This window comes from Epinephelus fuscoguttatus, linkage group LG3 (genome assembly GCF_011397635.1).
Source record: "Epinephelus fuscoguttatus linkage group LG3, E.fuscoguttatus.final_Chr_v1".
NCBI classification, from domain to species: domain Eukaryota; kingdom Metazoa; phylum Chordata; class Actinopteri; order Perciformes; family Serranidae; genus Epinephelus; species Epinephelus fuscoguttatus.
Window position 1 is genome coordinate 2,507,778 of NC_064754.1, and position 19,467 is coordinate 2,527,244.

Here is a 19,467-nt window from a genome sequence, read left to right on the forward strand (position 1 = left end):
GTATCAAAATATACTTAGAGTACCTAAAGTACTCATCATGCAGAATTACTGGATTATAATCACTGATAGATTATTGTACGCATCACTTTAATGTTGCAGCTGGAGCTCGTTTTTTACTTCACATACTGATGGGTAGTTTGTGCGTTTACAACCTAGAGTGTCACCTTCACTTATAATAATACATCATCATTTATCTGTTAGCGATATCTTACTATGAGGAAAACTCTGTGTGTGTGTGTGTGTGTGTGTGTGTGTGTGTGTGTGTGTTCCACGTGTTTCTCCTCACTGACTTGGTCAATCCATGTGAAATTTGGCACAGTGGTAGAGGGTCATGGGAGGATGCCAATGAAGCAATATTACATCAATTGGCCAAAGGGGGGCGCTATAGCAACCCATGTCAAACTTTGAATGGGCATATCTCGTGCCCCGTATGTCGTAGAGACATGAAACTTTGCACAAAGATGCCTCTCCTCATGAGGAACACATTTGCCTCAAGAACCCATAACTTCCGCTTATATAGATTTTCCGCCATTTTGAATTTTTTGAAAAACACTTCAAATGGATCTCTTCCTAGGAAGTTTGAGCGATCTGCATGAAACTGGGTGAACATAATCTAGGGAGCAATATCTAAAGTTCCCTCTTGGCGAAAGGTGTATAACATCTCAAGGGTTTCACCCATCACCACGCAACTTTGTAGGCATATGACCACACATAATCTGAGGGGACCCCTCCATTATTGACCCCATCAAACAAAATGGGGGCGCTAGAGAGCTCATTTCTTATCTAGGCCTAACCGCCATATGGATTTTTACTAAACTTGGTAGATATGTAGAACAGGACGCCTCAAGGTGACTGGAGAAATTTAACTCTAATTGGCAACTGGGTGGCGCTATAACAACAGAAAAATGCTTCAAAATGGCTAAAATGCGACCGATCGCTGTGGCTCCCCCTGTGGACCAATGTTGGTGTTGTTTCTAATGTTTGGTATGACTAAGTCATGGTATGGTATGCTGTACATAATCACGGAAACTGTCAGTGTGTCATTCTGTCAGTCAGTCATTCTGTCTGTCCCACGTTTTTCTACTCACTGACATGGTCAATCTATGTGAAACTGCACATAGGCATTGAGGACTGGCATACGTAGAAGGTGACACAGCTACCAGTGGCTATGGCCTAGTGCTGTATTATTAATCCGAATCTGCAAAGTAACCAAAGTTTCAAAATAAAGTTGCTACACCCATCGAGGTAATGCTTTCCTTGTTTTCAGTGTTTGTTAGTATTTCCTGTTTTATTTTGATACTCACCGTTGTCTCTCATTTCAGGGACTTCACTTCCTGCCCCCTGTGTGTTTCCCTCCTGTGTGATTACCTGCCCCGCCCTGATTGGTCTTACCTGTCCCTCATTACTTCCTCCCCTGTGTATTTAGTCCACATGCTTCATCCTCAGTTGTTTGACCTTGTGTTTCTGAGTCCTGTCTTTGTCGATACCAGTCTGATAAAAGTACATTATTTCCCTCTGAGACTCAGTGGAGTAGAAGTATTAAGTAGCATTAAATGGAAATACTCAAGTACAATTTTGAGGTACTTGTACTTGAGTGCAGTAGTTGAATAAATGTACTTAGTTACTCTCCATCACTGACGTCCTGACATGAGACTGATACAAATATTCTCGTCTCACTCTCGCCCAGGTCGGCACATTTTCCAAAATATTAAACTCTCCCTTTCTGATAATTTGCTTTATAACTTTTGATTTATTCATCATTTTTATTAACTGTGTCAGTGTGCAGTACTTGGATGGAGGCCAGCGCTAAATGGCTGATATTACTGGTCAGAAAGTCATAAATTGATGCTCGCAGGCTTCACTGACTTTGGGAAACTAAAGTGAAAGAATAAAAGTCTCTAATGTACAAGTTTATACTCCCTGATTTCCTCCCCTCTAAACTCCAGAGGCTCCCAGCGCTGTTAATTGATGAGTAAGACAAAACCCATTTCCCAAACGAGAGCAAATCCAGACAGGCGTAATGAGTGTGTGCAAGGCTGGGACCATTACAGCTGCACAACAACAGGCTTCATTAACTGCAGCGATTGGCTTTTCCAGAGGCCTGCGGTCACCGGCTGATTGCTGCAGGACATTAAGCAGAACCTCCGACTCCATTAAACAAAGTTTCTCTCCCAACAAAACAGATTCCGCCCTAACTAACCTTCTGACACGAATCAGTCAGTTCATCTGCTCTGCTGCCTGAGACTCACCTTTATTTAACCTGTTAACTCTGCTAATAAAATAACACCAGGCAACAACAGCGAGAAATCAATTAGCTTTTTATTGGGCGTGTGTGGCTTCTTAAAGGAACACTTCACCCCCTCACAGGATCATAATTACTCGCAATGTAACACGTTGAATTCATGAGGAGAAAACTTTGTTTTTCTCGCGTCTCTAAAAACGGCTCCGCCCACTTCTCTGAGCCCGAGCTCATCTGATGACACTGAGGACGCATTCACACTGGCGCTATTTGGTCCGTGTTAAACGAGCCCTGGTCCACTTCCATGGATAGTTCGGTTGGTTTGAAGTGGTGTGAACGCTCATTTGAACTCTGGTGCACTTAAAAACTGGGGGTCTTGGTTCATTTGCAAGTGAACCATGGTGCGGAAATGCAAACGGACTATCCAGTGAACCAAAGAGAGGAAGTGACATAGCTCCCTGCCTCGCCTGCTGCTCATACTGGGCAGCTTCTTGTGCAAAAACAATTAGGTTTGAACACCACAGTAAAACCCATTGCTCTGTTGTTTTTGTGGTGACCAAGCCGGCTGAAGATGGATTTCCGTTTTGGGTCCTGGCCAATCCATGAGCCGGGTTGTTTTCTTCCTCATGCTTTTTTTCTTCCTGGTCAGTGGTCGTTTCGGGCAATACCGCCCCCAACGAGCAGCTGTTGTAACTGCGTGACATTGTCCAGGCAGTTTGGTCCGCTTTGAAAAGTGCAGTGTGAAAGTGAACCGAACCAAATGAAGGTGTGAAATTTTTCGGCATTCCTCGCTCAATCGACCCGAGCCCCCCGGACTATCCTGGTGTGAACGCGCCCTAAGTGGGAAGTGTGTTGTGGTCGGACGAGTCCATCATGGACGTCAGGTCCCCCGGGCTAAAGAGGAAAAGGACCATCCAGATTGTTACCAGCTCAAAGTTCAAAGCCAGCATCTGTGATGGTGCGGAGGTGTGTTCGTGCCCATGGCATCATAACTTCACATCTGTGAAGGCTCCATAAATGCTGAAAGGTTGATACAGGTTTCGGAGCAACATATGCTGCCATCCAGACGACGTCTTTCTCAGGGACGTCCCTGCTTATTCCAGCGAGACGTGTTCCAACAGCGTGGCTTCATAGTGACAGAGTGCAGGTACCAGACTGACCTGTCTGCAGTCCACACCTGTCTCCCTGTGATATTCTGTCACGTTTATGTTCATGTGTTTGTGTCCACTTCCTGTTTTATTTTGAAATGTGTTCTCATTGTGTTTTCCGCCTTTGTTTATTACCTCCTGTGTTTCACCTGTGTCTTGTTCCACTCAGCTGTGTGTAGTCAGTAATCAGCTCCTGGGGTACGTCCCAAGTCCCTTAAAATTACTACTAACCACCTAACCTAGCCACCTTACCTAACTGTTTAGTCCCTCCCACTTAGGAAAACATTTAAGGAGTCAGGAGTTAGGAGTGAGGAGCGATGATTGCTGATAAGAGACATGAGACGGCCTTACTCTGTAGCGTCACGTAAAGCGACGTCCTTTTCTGATGACGGCGCGACAGCTGGATCTGCTGCATAACGGAGCCAGCGTTTGGCGTACACCCCATGTCCCATTATATTCGCTGATCAAAGCCGTATTTTATTTATAAAGCCCAATATCACAAATCATAATTTGCCTCACAGGGCTTTACAGCATACGACATCCCTCTGTCGTTTGGACCCTCACAGCTGATCAGAAAAAACTCCCCAAAAAAACCTTTAACGGGGGAAAAATGGTAGAAACCTCAGGAAGAGCAACTGAGGAGGGATCCCTGAGCCAGACGTAGGGGGCGGGTATTTATACATCAGGGCCTCAAGCTGAAAAAGACTTCCTGTTAGGAACCTCTTGTTTTACCTTACTCATCGCACCTAACAGATCCCTCCTAACACCTAACGCTAACTCCTGACTGGCAGGAATAAGAGACATGAGACGGCCTTAAAGATGGCGGACCTCAAACGACTTCCGGTTCAAGTCAGGAGTTAGCAGTATAAAATAAGAGACTTGGGACGCACCCCTGTGTATCTAATGCCCAGTGTTTCCCCACTCAGCTGCCAGTTTGTCGTTGTTGCCGTAGTGTGTTCATGCGCTCCAGCCTCTTCCTCACGTTTGATTCCCTGGTTTTTGACTCTGCTTGGATTTATGGACTTTGCTTCTTGTGTGATTTCCCTAAACAGATTTTTCTGCCTTCACTGACTGGCGTCACGTGTATGACCCCTGACCTCCTCAGTACAGATTTGGATCTGAAAAACTGTTCTTGGTGTTGGTGTTTTTCTCTGCAGCTGAATTCCAGTATTGTACTATAACCTTACACTCCCACTGAACATGTGTGGAACATTATAAAACACAAAATACGACAGCATATATAAGTTGTATATTAAGCAAGAACGGGAAAAAACCCTAACCCTTCCAAACACTTAGTGAGTGTTGTTAGAAGACAAGGTGAACACACAGCGGTAAACGTGCTCCTGTCTTGTCCCAACTTTATTCTAACATGTTGCAGGCATCTAATTCAGAATGAGTGTATATATATTTTTTGAAAAACAAAGTTTATTAGTTTGAACATTAAATATCTTGTCTCTACTGTATTCATCTAAATATAGATCGAAAAAGATTTACAGATCACTGCAGTCTGATTTTATTCACGTGTCCTGACTTTTTTGGAATCAGGGTCGTTAACGGATCAAAAGTGAATCTATGAGATTTAATTTTAACATAACTTAATGACAAATGCTGGAAAATGAGGCTAAAAGAAAGGATTCAGATTTAAAATGCGCTTGAACCCACCCCGCATATAAAAGGCTGTATGATGGCCGACTGATGAGCCTCTGTGTTTCCTCCTCAGTGAGGCAGCTGCTGGAGATTCAGGGGACGTAATCACTTTTGTTGATTCAATTACAGTTAATGGAGCGTAAACTAGCACCCAAACTTCTCTGCAACTCTGAGGAGCAAGTAGGATCCAGAGGAAAATAACACGCTGTCGTCAACTTTTCTAATGACGTCTGTAATGAAATCTAGGAAACGACTTAATCAGTGCGCGTCCCTTTCACAACTGATGAAACTGTTTCATGTTTTATAGCAGAGGGAGGGAGAGAGCGCCTCCTCATGGGCCTTTCAAAACAAGGGTGTGTGTTTTGGCTGATGGGTGAGTGTGTTGTAAACCATCAGAAAAGAGGTGGGTGTACCTGCGTTTATCTACACCGCTGATTACAAGCTAAAGTCCTGCATCGCAAATGTTACTTTAAAGACTCAGTGTAAAATTCAGAGCGTGTTATTTGTCTGCACACACTAGCAGCTAACGGTGCTAACATAACATAAAGGGTCGCTATGACGCCACTTTTTTACACTGCCTTTGCATTTCTACACAGAAGGAAACAACAGCAGCGTCATTCTGCTCCAGTGTGTGATTTTAGACACGTGCTGTATCCTGGAAGCAAAAAGGGGCATGAAGTGCAACACGATATCATCAGCCTCTAGTTCATTCATTCACTTTCCGTAACTGCCCACCCTGTTAGGGGTCGTAGGTGTGCTGGAGCCGTTCCAAGCTGACACAGCTGACCTGCATGTCTTTGGACTGTGGGAGGAAGACAAACATGAGCGGCTCACATCAGCACAGAGGGGCTCCTCCACCCTGAGTTTGAACCAGGAGCCCTGTTGCTGTGAGGTGCCAATGCTAACCACTGCACCACCGTGCTGTTATCAGCCTCTAGTGTGATATATAACTTACGTGTCAGCAGCACTTTATAAACAATAACAATGGCATTAACATGTCAATAACAATCATTTACTGTACCTGTTGAGGTGCGGACACACCAAAGAACTAGCAAACTAGCGGCGACAAAAGCCAACTGTTGCGTCGTCTACGTCGCCTCACGTCACCCTGTGTCAGCTGAATTTGAACACACTACACGGACTACATCCGACGGCCAAGTAGCACGTACGTTCTGCGCCTGTGTGAGAGAGAGCGGAGTGAGAGAGTGGTACATCCTGTCAGCCGAGGGGTTTCCTATCTGTGCAGCTGAGCACCGCAGCACCTCCACGGACTATTACATCCAGACGGTCCCGGTGTTTCCTCCGCAGGCTCCACTTCACTCAGCTGCCCGATAAACCCGCTGCTTCTTCCCACTTTAACCTGAATAACAAACCAGGGCTCGGTGCTCCGGTTGGATCCAAATAGAGAGCTGGGGCTAGCTCAGAGACTAGCGGAGGCTAACTGGCTGTGCTTCCCTCCGGTCATGCTGCGGCTAACACTCCGCTAGCCGCTCCCAGCTAGCTCTGGTTTGTTATTCAGGTTAAAGTGGGAAGAAGCAGCGGGTCTGTGGGGCAGCTGAGTGAAGTGGAGCCTGAGGAGGAAGCACCGGTTAGCCCGGTAGCGATCTCTCTCACCGACGAGCTCCGCCACCGATTCAACATGCACGATCGACCGAAAAGCCGCCAACGCCGAAGTGCCGACGGTGCGGGACACACCGCAAAAACTAGGGTGACAGACGCTCACCAACGGCCCGACTTTGGTCGACGGCCGACCGTCGGCTTGGTGTGTCAGGGCCTTTATATGGCAGCTGACCTCGTCCTCTGCTCGGAGGGTAAGGAGCTCCAAGAGCTTGTTTTCCAAATTTGCGGACATTTTCAGCCACTGCTGCTAGCTGCTGCTAGCTGCTTTTGAATTCTCCCCATACTTGTCCCGTCCATGGTCCGGTTCTGCCGGCTGTCCCATTTACACAGGTGTTAATTTGGTGCACAATTGGTGTCCCTAATTTTGGGAACAGAGGAGATTGCATGCAGCAAAGGGTCATAGGTTGGAATTGAACCTGCAGCTGCTGCAGCACAGACACAGCCTTTGAACACTGGGCACCTGCTCTACCAGGTGAGCTACTCAGCACCGCTGGTTTGGCACTGTCACTACCTCCACTGCTGGCTTAAAGGCGAGACAGCTCTATCCCTCCCTCCTATCCTGTGGTCATACCCTTTATAAAGAAGCGTCACACCTTGAACACTCAGTGTAAAAACAGAGCAACAGTGCTGACAGAGGAGAACAAGAGGGTGGGCACTCTGCTTTCACAATGACGCCATCCTGGTATCAGTGTTAACAACCATTAATGTGTGGTGGAAGCCGTACCGTGTGACCACTACAAACCACAGAGGAGCTCCTATTACAACACACACAGACAGAGCGTAACTTCACTGTCTGCTCAGGACTCTGTTAGCTCCACTATATCTGGTGTAACTGTGGTTGCTGCTGCATTAATGCTCTGACTGTCACATACAGAACCTGTAAGTGAAAGTATGCAAGGACAAATAGTAAAGTACAGTACTTGAGTAAATGTATTCATTCCACCACTGAGGACAGACCTCACAGATCAGCTGGTTAGGAGGCAGCTCCTCTCACAGGTTATGTTCTTAATGTATGTCTGAACTCAAAACACTGACTGATGAACGGAAGGAGACTGTGTTCAGTTTGGCTGATCTCTGCTGCCACCTGGTGTCCAGAGAGACAAACAACTGAGGAATCAGTTCATCAGAAGATCAACTGAAGCTGCTGTTTGTTAATTCAACCAGCTGACACCCAAAACTCCTGTCACATTTATTGTAACAACTTTGCTTGTGAAATCTGTTGTAGTAAAATAAAATGTGCCAGAATCACTGTGTCCCACAATCCACTGCAGGAGCCTGTAGTCTGAACAGGTGAGCAGGTGAGACGAGTGACAAATGTAGCACTGCTGGGAATGCTGGATATGAAGCACACACACAGTTCTAGGTGTATTTATATTTATCCAACAGTGTTTCTTACTGCTGCTTTTATACTAAATCAACTTGCAGATGTCTTGAAGCAGATGGGCTACAGCAGCAGAAGAGCATCTCTGAAGCAACAACACCTTGTCCAACCTTGAAGCAGATGGGCTACAGCAGCAGAAGACCACACCAGGTGCCACTCCTGTCAGCTAACAACAGGAAACTGAGGCTACAATTCACACGGGTTTTCTCACCAAAACTGGACAATAGAAGATTGGAAAAACCACATTCAGATGGAAGCATGGATCCATCCTGCCTTGTATCAACGCTTCAGGCTGCTGCTGCTGCTGCTGGTGTAATGGTGTGGGGGAGATTTTCTTAGTACCAACTGAGCATGGTTTAAACACCACAGCCTACCTGAGTATTGTTGCTGAGCGTGTCCATCCCTTTATGACCACAGTGTACCCATCTTCTGATGGCTACTTCCAGCAGGATAACGCACCATGTCACAAAGCTCACATCATCTCAAACATGACAATGAGTTCACTGTACTCCAGTGGCCTCCACAGTCACCAGATCTCAGTCCAGTAGAGCACCTTTGGGATGTGCTGGAACGGGAGATTCTCATCATAGATCAACTGTGTGATGTCATCATGTCAATATGGACCAAACTCTCTGAGGAATGTTTCCAACACCTTGTTGAGTCTGTGACACCAAGAATTAAAAAGAGGGTCCAACCTGATACCAGCAAGGTGTCCCTAATAAAGTGGCCACTGAGAGGGTGTACTGTAACTAAAGCTAGGGGACATTTGGACGTTCAAACACATGTTAATAAAGTCATGAATGGATCAGAAATGATGATCACTGTGGTTGGTTGAATCCAAAGAAGGCACAGTGTTAACAAAGGGACCCCAAAGTTTCTGAATGACTTTAAATACTTTAGATACATGTAGGAGTTTTACTTGTAGTGGAGTATTTTTACAGTGTGGCATTAGTACTGTTACTGCAGTAAAGGTTCTGGAAGTGCTGCAGGAGGAAGACTGTGTGAACTCAAACTAACCCCAAGCTCAGGAGGAAACAGGGATTTAAGAAATATTAAGGTCATGAGTTCTTCATGTGACTTTAAGAGCCAACAAATGCTTCTTTTCTGGTTTGATATGGATTATGATTAAACAGAAGGATTTGGGTTTTATTATTTCATTATTCCTGACACTTTATTGACAGAGTAATATACAGTAAGTCCACCACAAGACCTGAGACAGATGCCCAAGAAAATATAAAGTTATATTTAACACTAAATCATTATGTTTGGATTTAATAACATTTAACAGGCTGATGTGAGGTGTTCATGTTTGTCTTTTCAAGCACTTTATATTTTTATTGCCCAACATTTGATATATTGGAGCTTTTGGAAAAAACCTGCTTCCACGTTGAGTTGTGACTTTTTTTTTAACAGTATTTACAGAAACTGGTATTTCAATCAGGAGAAACAGAAGAATGAAGTAAAGATACAGACTATGAGCGTACAGATTTACAGGTGGTTTGTGCTGATTAAGTCTTTGGCCCTTTGTGATCGAGGCACATCTGAGCAGCAGCAGGATAAATCCCCCCAGTGCAGTCCAGACACTGGTGGTGGTGGTGGTGGCTGATGACTCTGAGGCTGATGAGGCATATGAGGCATATGAGGCTGATGAGACCTTAAAGACTGGGTGGTGATGGGGAGGAGGAGGAGGGCGCGCACAACTGCAGCAAGAAAGAAACATATTTAAAATGAGGAGCTGGAAGATGATAGGCTGACACAGAAGGTGTGTCGCTGTGTAACTGATGATTGTGAATCAGCTGATGACTCATTTGACCTACACAGACAATGTCACCTAGTGATAGTGAGTGAGCGTACGTGCAGGGAGAGAATCACAGAGTGAGAAAGAAACTTACAGCTTGAGCATGAAAAGTGTTGTCTTCCTGACTTTCTTCGCGAGAGCTTCATTTACGAGGCTCCAATATGATATGAACGCAGCATAAGGCCCCACACCACCCAAAATAATGAGGTCATGCCCTCAGTCGTAGCCTTGACTTAACCATATTCCAGGTTTATGGACCTGCACTTGTACAGCTCATTTCTAGTCATCTGACCACTCAAAGCGCTTTTTACACTACGAGTCCCATTCACCCATTCACACACACACATTCACGCACTGGTGGCCGAGGCTACCACACATGGTGCCACCAGACATTCGAAATGCAGCCTGGAGGAGCTGGGGATCAAGCCGCTGATCTTCCGAGTGGCGGCTCTACCTCTGAGGCACAGATAAATTAAGGTATAAACTAACTAATACACAGTATAAAACATTTGAAACACTTCTCTGGTTTCTATCAGTGTACCACACTTAATGTGCTGTGACTGCAGAGTATTCAGATCTCAGAAAGAAAGAACGACTGTCCTACTGTAGGGCAACACGGGTTATTGACAAATAAAATCAAACTAAACCTGCTCTGTGCTGGATTTATAACAAAGTTGTATAATCTGTGCAGCTGTGAACGGCATCAATTTCACTTTAAAATAAGAATGTTTCTTTTCAGCGCAGCTTGTGAGTCACAAAACAGATATGAAGAAGGCTCTCACACGTCTGTCTGACACCACGCAGGAAACAAATGTAAGAAAAGTTCCCAAACGAACCCTTTAACAGAGGGTTTACCGAAAACACAGCCCAGCTGCCAACATTTGTTAGCACTGCACATTTCATATGCATCGTGAGAATGTTTCTAAAGTGATGAGTATGAGCTGACTGTCTCATCAGGAGGCGGAGGGGATGATGGGACACATACAGGTGAGACGCTGGCACAGCTGCAGACCAACAAACAAAACCAGTTGTGATGTAACTGCTGTGTTTGCTGCAGCTTTTTTAGGCATCAAATGTGGGTGTTTAGCAGCAACCTGTTGTTTCCTGTCGGGCTGGTGACACAAAAATCAGTCATTTTTCTAAGCAAGCATTTCTGCGTTTGTACCTGAGATAATGACACGAAAAGCGTTTGTTACCCAGACATCACTGCGTTTCCTGCCAGGACAGTGCCACTGATAGATGTTTTGCCTCCACGCCAGTGACAGCTGTGGCCATTATGTTTTTGGGTTGTCTATACGTACCATCACTGTGAACACGATAGCTCAAGAATGCCTCAAGGGAATTTCTTCAAATTTGGCACAAACATTCACTTGGACTCAACGATGAGCTGACTGTTTTGGTAGATCAAAGGTCAGGGTCACTGTGACCTTGTCTCTCATTTTTGTGAACGCAATATCTCAAGAACTCTGTGAAGGAATTTCTTTAAATTTGGCACAAACGTCCACTTGGACTGAATTACAATTTTGTGGTCAAAGGTCACTGTGATCTCACAAAATAGGTTTTTGGCCATAACTCAAGAGTTCACACACTAATTATGACAAAACTTGACACAAATGTCTAACAGGATAAAATAATGAAGGTCAAAAGGTCAAAGGTCAGCTTGACTGTGACATCATGTTCTAACATCATAGGCATTTCTCAATACCAAGTATGCAGAGTTCGAACTTGGCAAGTTTGACTCGGGAGTACGAACTCCCAAGGACGGCTGCCATGGCCGCTGGTCTGTGAGAAACGCATTCTGGGATACCTGGCTATAAAAAGTCCACACAAGTCACCTCCCGATGAAACGGGCAGAGCAAGTCCACATCCGGGCATTTGGACTGTACTTGGCTGGATGTGGACTTTGAGTTGAACAGTACTTGGGCTGCGACTGATGACGTGTCACAAGTCCGCAAGAACTTGATACTTAAGGCAAAGGTTCAACTTATCGGCTACATTACACAGAAATTTAACGTATCCATGGTTCGCTGAAATGTACAATGCCAACATTTATTCTGGAGACTGGGGAGGAAAACAGTCCTGAACTAACCAGCTTAAAGTAAACAATTTGTAGTGTAAAATAAATTTAAGAGCAGCCTTGACTGATGAAAACAGATGTTTGTGTGATCCTTCTGAACCAGCAGACTGCACCCGTTTATTTCTCATAGTTAAGATTTATTGGATCCACATACTTCAACTAAAAATCTGTCTTTCACAATCAACAAGTACAACAAATATTACAATATATACAAAGTATTTTTTTCTATTTACAGCAACCTTCATCATCTAATAAAATCTAAAGCAGGGAGCCGTTTGTGCGTCAGTGTCCGAACATCTCCTGCGAGGCGTAGGTCATGTAGAGGAAGCCGTCCTCGTCCTGGTGGTCTTTGTACACCTGAGCCATGGTGAGAGACATGCTGGCCAGCCCGCTGTTACTGATGAGCAGGTAGAAGGCCTGAGTGGGCAGCAGAGCCATCCTGTTCCTGAGAGACAGAGGACAGACAGCAGTCATTAATGAGGGACGTCCTGCAGACCGTCAGCTGCTTCACATACCTGCACCTCTCACATGTGACGCTGGTTCAGCACTAACGTGGATCGACTATTGTTTTATCACCGTCCACTGCGGCTGCACGTGTCAGCTGGCTCCAGATTACGCTCAGAATTCTGGGCATTTTAAGTATCTGTGTTCACATTGGAAAATGCGAGAATGTTAGTATGCAGACTGAAAGTGCAATTTTTAAATGTGCTCGTGATGGAACACTGTCCCACAATGCATTGAGCAAAGAAAATGAAACACTACACTGAACACAACAAAAACAGCACTAATGTGGAAAAACATCATGTGATAATGATCTGAACACGAGGTTGAGATTAATCCAACAATAACTGATAGTAAATAAGCAGACGCCCGGCACACAAGAGGCTGAACTGCTTCTTTAATTCAACCGTCATTTGAAACGTTACGTTACTGGCTTTAAAATAAACTATCAGAATCTGCCAACATGCTTTTTCTTATTGTGCACAATGACTGAACATTAGACACTGAACAGTATTATGTGTCTCCACCTGCTGGTGGATGAATGTATAATATGATGTTAATTCCACCACAGAAGAGAATTGATGATCACTAAAATTAGGAGAGGAAAGAAAAAAAAAGGAGGTTATATCTATCAGCCCAATAAGTTGTTACATATCTGCAAAAATTTCAATATCCTGCATCTCTACTGAAATATTCATACAATGTCATAGTCAGGGATCGTCAGTTTACTCAATGACAGAAGAGGGGTCCGTTAACCCTTTGAAACCTGAGTAAATTGGCTTGACTGAATTAATGGCTTGATTTTAAAAATAATGAAAGGCAAGAAAGTAATTCCTGATGAAAGAAAAAAAACGACCCCAAAAATGAGCAATAAATTAGTAAAAAGATGAAAGAAAATGAGTAAAAGAGAACAAAACAAGAAAAGTACCTTAAAAAAAATTATTATTACTCTAACATAATTTTGAAATGTAATTAGACATTTTCCCCCAGCTTTTTTAAAAAATAATTTTCTAAATCTTTTTTTTTTTTTTTTTTTTTTTTTTAAGCAATTCATGGGACAATTCTTACCAACATGTTTCTGAAAGAAGTGGCACCAGTTTGCTCGGGGCTCAAAGGTTTAAAAATACTCGTCAACGGCTTCTGAGAGCCGCACAAGAAAAGTGACGTTGCTCCATGTTTCAAAGGGCTGAGGCAAAAGGTTGGGAATCACTGGACTACGGGCTGACATTTTTTAGGATTCCCAGATTCCAACGGGATGTGATGGGACAGAAAAGTGAGCGGGCAGGATGGGAATTATAACAATAGGTCAGTTTTTAACCAATAAATAAGTAAATATAGAGCTTCTCTCAGGACATAGGTCAAAGTAGTTCAAAGGGCATCATACAAGAAAGGAAACAGATAAAGTGATGCGCAGCTCTGATATAAGTAAATACTGTTTTCTTTCAGGAATGTGAAGGAGTCATTCTCCTGAGATTGGGACGGAGCAGGAGGTTTTTTTTGTGGGAGTGGGACGAGACTGTGTCACGCTCGACTCCTGACAGGTCTTAAATTACACTCGCTCCTCCTTCCTTTAAAAGAAACATTCAGAATGAAAACATTTCCAATTTAAACTACGATGCAAAATGTCCGACTTCACTTGGCCTGCAGGCTTCACGTCACACTTTCATACTGCACGCTGATTGGCTCCAAACAAACTGATGTCACAAATCCTGCAGGTCCAACTCAGTGTTTTAACGCGAGCTCAGAGAAAGTTTCCTCCTTCAGCAGATTCATGTGGAAACAAACTCAGTCACTTCATAATTCAGTTAATTCCAGCGTCACAGTCTAACGTCTGGCAGCACATCATATAAATGCCTGAACATCATACACAGTGTGCAGCAGTCAGCATGCAGTGTTGATTTGGGGCACAGTTAAAGTCTCGTGTGGTGAGAATATCATCAGAGCAGACTGAAACGCTCTCATCTCTCCCTCACATGTTACATAATTGCTGTAATTGAACCTGAAGCTGTAACTGATCCGAGAGCAGCCATCTGACTCGTGTCAGAAGACGGACACGTTTTTTTCTCCTGCACATTTTCTGCTGTGTAATCATGACCGAGACAGAATGAGGAACCTCACAGAAACCTGAAGAAAAGCAATGAAACTGAAAAGATTCAAACCTGAGGACCAGTAAAGCTCAGGCTGAAACAGCTCAACAGATATTATTCACTTTAATATGACCAATGTGTATGTTTTACCAGTTACTTATCTGACTGTAAGCCTTCAGGTATAATCCTGGTCCCCTCTAATAGCCTGGTTATGAAGGCCTGGTCCGGCCACCCTGAGGTTCATTATTATACAAGTTCTTCGGATGTGTAAACCTTTTTAGGGCCAACGAAACACTGACATCTGCTAATGAAATAGTCCCCATAAAAACTTTAGAGCCTGGGATGGGTTGCACAAAACACCTTAAGTTGTCCCCTTAAGTATTAAGGCTTACTTTCTTCTTAGCTGAGGGACTTACAGTTGCACAGAATCCCCTTTGTTGAGGAAAAACTTTGATTAATGTACTGTGTTCAAAGAGATTTTACAGCCGTATAAGTTCATGGAGATTGTTTGTTTGCTTGGACTCACGCCTGTGACGCCTGTTAATGTTTCAAAGTTGGTTTACAGTTAAGGAAAAATGGCAGAAGAAAGGAAGACATGAACACTAAATTGGTCATATGAGGAAATGATTAACATCTGGAGGAATACAGTCATAGACAGCACAAATTACAAAGTAAATCTGATCCCCAAATACCAGGAAACAGAAAACGACTCTAGGAAGAAACTGCAACAAAAATGAATTCAGTCAAATCTAAAGTGTAAAATCAGAAACATATCCATCAGGTTCTCCTGGTCGCAGAACACTCCTCTCAGGGTGGTTAGATATTTCTTATTTATCACCTTAAGGTCAGTCATGTTGGAGGTAAATGGAGATAAACATGTTTTCTCCAACTACAGTCCAGTATCCTTGCTTCCACAATTTTCAAAAATATTAGAGAAATTGTTTGTAATCAGGTTAAACAAATTCTTAGACAGACAATGTTTTAAGTAATAGTCAGTATGGATTTAGAACCAATCACTCCACATCAATGGCACTTATGGAATTAACTGAAGAAATATCCACCACAATAGATAAGAGACAATATTTTGTAAGTATTTTTGTTGACCTCAAAAAGGCTTTTGATTCCATTGATCATACCATACTTCTTAAAAAACTGAGCAAATACGGTATCAGAGGGGTGGCACATAAATGGGTTTCAAGCTATTTAAAAAATAGAAAGCAATATGTGCAGATAAATAATGTAAAATCTGAATCGCATTATATTCAGTGTGGAGTACCTCAAGGGTCGGTCCTCGGGCCAAAACTGTTTATTTTGTATATTAATGATTTTGTTCATGTATCCAAACTGCTCAAATGTATTCTGTTCGCGGATGATACTACTTTATTTTATTGTGGAGAAGATAAAACACAGGTGTTAAATGTGGTTAAACAAGAATTTGAAAGAGTAAAAACTTGGTTTGATGTAAATAAATTATCATTGAATCTTGAAAAAAACAAACTTCATGATATTCAGTAACAGAGACACTGGTGCCTCAATTAATATAGATGGTATTGAAATTAATAGAGTAAGGGAAACCAAGTTCTTGGGTGTCATTCTGGATGAGAATTTGTGTTGGAAATCACATATACATTATACAAAGGCAAGAATATCGAAAACAATAGCTCTGTTACACAAAGTAAAGGATTCATTGGATAACAGGGCATTGTACATTTTATATAACACCATGATTGTTCCATATCTGACCTACTGCATTGAAGTATGGGGAAATGCCTGTAAAACATATACTCAGTCAATTTTCATTTTGCAAAAAAGAGCCATAAGAATAATCACTGGAAAACAATATAGAGATCCAACAAATCCATTATTCCTTCAGTTAAAATTGTTGAAATTTAATGAATTAGTAGATTATAGTATTCTGCAAATTATGCTGAAAGCTCATAAAAAAACTTTGCCAATTAATATTCAGAAAAGATTTGAAAAAAGAGAAAGTATGTATAACTTAAAGGAACGGAGATCTTTAAAAAAAACCAAGATTCAGGACTAAATTGATGGAACGTTGTGTTTCTGTAAAAGGAATCAATTTATGGAACAATCTGAACAAAGAAACTAAAGAATCTAAGTCAAACATTACATTTAAAAGAATAATTAAAGCCAGCATGTTAAGGAAATATAATGGAATATGTTAGCTATATTTGATTGTCATGCCATTGTAATTTTGTTGTTGGAATGGCATTAACCGAATTGTTACTTGGGAACTAAAAAGGTGTGACTGTCTGTGGTGGCCGGCAGCTATTCTATTTTATTTTATTTTAATTTATTAGACAAAATAAGATTAGTCTTCTTTCTGCTCCCTTTCATTCTAGATCAGAGAATGTTTGTATTTATATTAAATTGTTTTGTTTTATTTTATAAATGAATGAAATAAAGAATAAGAATAAAAGAATAAAGAATGTTGCAGTTAAGAGTCAGAGGTACCTTAAGTTTTTTTTAACCTTGCTTTGGTTGCTAAGGTCTTTTGTGCAACAGTCTAAGGATTCCTTAAGTACAAGATCAAGACAAGGAGAAAACCATTAATACTTAAGTGAGCATTTTAAAAGGAAACCTTAAGAAGACTTAAGGGTTTTTTGTGCAACCAATTTATTTTGGAAAAATAGGAAACCTGAACTAAGACTTGGTGTTCTGTGCCAGCGGCCACTGTAGATCATCATTTTCAACTTCCATTTACCTCCCCTTAAATAAAACAGAGGGCAGACGTCCCAAAGACAGACAGCATGATAAATAATCAAAACTCTCTGCATACAGAGACAAGAAACATCATTCTTTAAGTGAATTTAAAAGAAACATGTGCTTCCATGCAGAGCTCAAATTAAACAGTCTATTAAAAAGCTGTGTGACATTAAGTGAAATATGTTAATGGTCCATTTACTTAAGAGCAAAGAGGTTTCTATAAGAGACCAGAACACGACTGAACTTTCTGACCCAGATAACAAGGAGAAAATCTGAAGTGGCTGTGTCGAAGTTATCAGATGTTCACCACATGATGAAGAAATTAAACTTCACATAAGGCAGACTGCTGCACCAGAAGTCCAGAGAGATGACGGGGAATTCTCGTCTCACTGACTGTTTGACCTGTTTTAAGACAGATTTAAGGACTTATGGACAGACGGACTGACAGGGACACACCGTCCGTTTGTGCTGTGTAATCATGACCAACAAACATCTGAGGACTCACAATGTTCAGCTTTCAGCGTGATGCTTGGTGTTTATATTAGCCTAACATTTCCAGTAATTAGCCCCATCCCTACATCTGATAACTCACTAACTGACCCAACAGATCTTTAAGTCTCTGCTACACTTTAAGGTAAAACTTGTCAGTAAGTTAGCAAACATATCACACATAAAGACATTTTAAAAAAAAAAAAAAACCACTTAACTTTGCAGTGAATATCCTTAAGATTTTTCCCCTTAAGAAGCTTTAAAGTTAAAGGAGACATTTCCCCCACAATAAATCACACACTGTTTTTGAACTGAAGCAATTAATTGATAGGCAGATTAAAAAGGGGTCTACTTAATAATAACTGTTGAAGCCATCTGGAATACAAACGAAGGGAAAATTATAGTTCCAGCTTTTAAATTGTGATGATTTGCTGCTTGTCTTTGTTTTATGAGACAATCAATATATTTGAGTTTTGGAGGGCTGGTTTAACATTAAGAAGCTGTTTCATGCATTATCACCATATTCTGACCTTTTAAAAGACTCAGACAATAAAGCACAATAAATTACAACAGGAATAATCTTTAGTTACATCACTTCAAACTAAAATATTAAAACCGCACTGTTCCAGCAAATAGTCATATCCCACATGCCTGCAGCATCATGCCACACACCCCTGCCTCACATTACAGCCTGATCTATTTGAGATCTGCTGGGACAAACACAGAGAGGTGAAGTTTACCTGATGATGGTGACAAACTGAGTCATGGTGAGTTCATGCGGCACCAGGAACTTGGTTTTATCCAGCGGAGGCAGAAACTTCTCCCTCTCGTAGCGCTCGATTATAACCTGCGAGCAGCCGTCCGACAGGTGAGACACACAGCATCACATGCAAAGCTTCACGCTGACACATCTCTGCAGAAAACTCACCGGGATCTTGTTGGGGAACTTGAGCCGGATGCCCGCCACTTCTTGTTTCCGTGTAGCTGCAGAGAAAATGAACACCATCAGATATCTGTCGAGGTCCTGAGAGAGTTTACTGACAGATGTTTGAGACATTTACCGAAACTCTTCCTCTGTTTGAACGGTTTGTTCTGCAGCTGGGTTTTGTTGAACGGAGGCATGCTGTGTGTGTGTGTGCGTGTGTGCGCGTGTGTGACGGAGGAAGCAGCAGCAGAGAGAGGCAGAGCAGGCTGGGCATGAGTCTGAGCCGAGCAGCAGTTAAATAGAGGAGAGGCGGCTGTGGCGCATCAGCTGATTAGCACATGGCCGCAGACACAACGTGAATCATCTGCGGGTTTAATCACATTAGAGCCCGCACAGAGACACACACAGAGGGGGGACAGAGGCCCCACTGCCCCGCACACAGTGTTCAAGTTACAGTAGGGGAGGCCGGGGTTGGTTGACACACCTTTCACTCTCGGAGTTATTTCTCTGGCTGAATTTATGTTAGACCAGTGGGTCGCGGTCCAAAAGTGGGTCTCGTGTCCATTTTGAATGGACCGGAAGTGACTCGCAAATGTGGCACAGGTCTTTTATTTTGAAGTGCTGTTTCATGGCCAAACGCAAGAATAACTTTTTAAACTTTGGACCTTGAACTAATGACTGTTGGACTATTCTCACCAGCAGCAAATGAAAGGTTAGGCTATGACTAATATGTGTTAATGTACACAGATGTTTTCTAAGGGACTGTCTTTGCTGGGGTGTGATGTTTTGTTTTTGACTCTCCCCAAAGCTACAAATATTTTTCATCTT

The 19,467-nt window shown here is 42.6% G+C and overlaps 1 protein-coding gene across 1 annotated transcript; it reads right to left on the minus strand.

Annotated features, from left to right (window-relative positions):
* Positions 1 to 12,055: 12,055 nt before the first annotated feature.
* On the minus strand, positions 12,056 to 18,939 carry map1lc3c (microtubule-associated protein 1 light chain 3 gamma). Its single transcript, XM_049572579.1, has 4 exons — positions 18,776 to 18,939; positions 18,643 to 18,698; positions 18,455 to 18,561; positions 12,056 to 12,355 (listed from the first exon to the last, which is right to left on the minus strand). Exons 1-4 carry the CDS (start codon positions 18,834 to 18,836, stop codon positions 12,193 to 12,195), a joined length of 387 nt encoding a protein of 128 aa, XP_049428536.1. The 5' UTR covers positions 18,837 to 18,939; the 3' UTR covers positions 12,056 to 12,192.
* Between the last annotated feature and the right edge of the window lie 528 nt (positions 18,940 to 19,467).

Bases quoted from the DNA above. Each gene is read 5' to 3' on its own strand.
- map1lc3c (XM_049572579.1), bottom strand. From the start codon at position 18,836: ATGCCTCCGTTCAACAAAACCCAGCTGCAGAACAAACCGTTCAAACAG. The intron at 18,699-18,775 runs GTAAATGTCTCA...TTTTCTCTGCAG, and splicing joins CAAACAGAGGAAGAGTTTCG to CTACACGGAAACAAGAAGTG. The intron at 18,562-18,642 runs GTGAGTTTTCTG...GGCTGCTCGCAG, and splicing joins AGTTCCCCAACAAGATCCCG to GTTATAATCGAGCGCTACGA.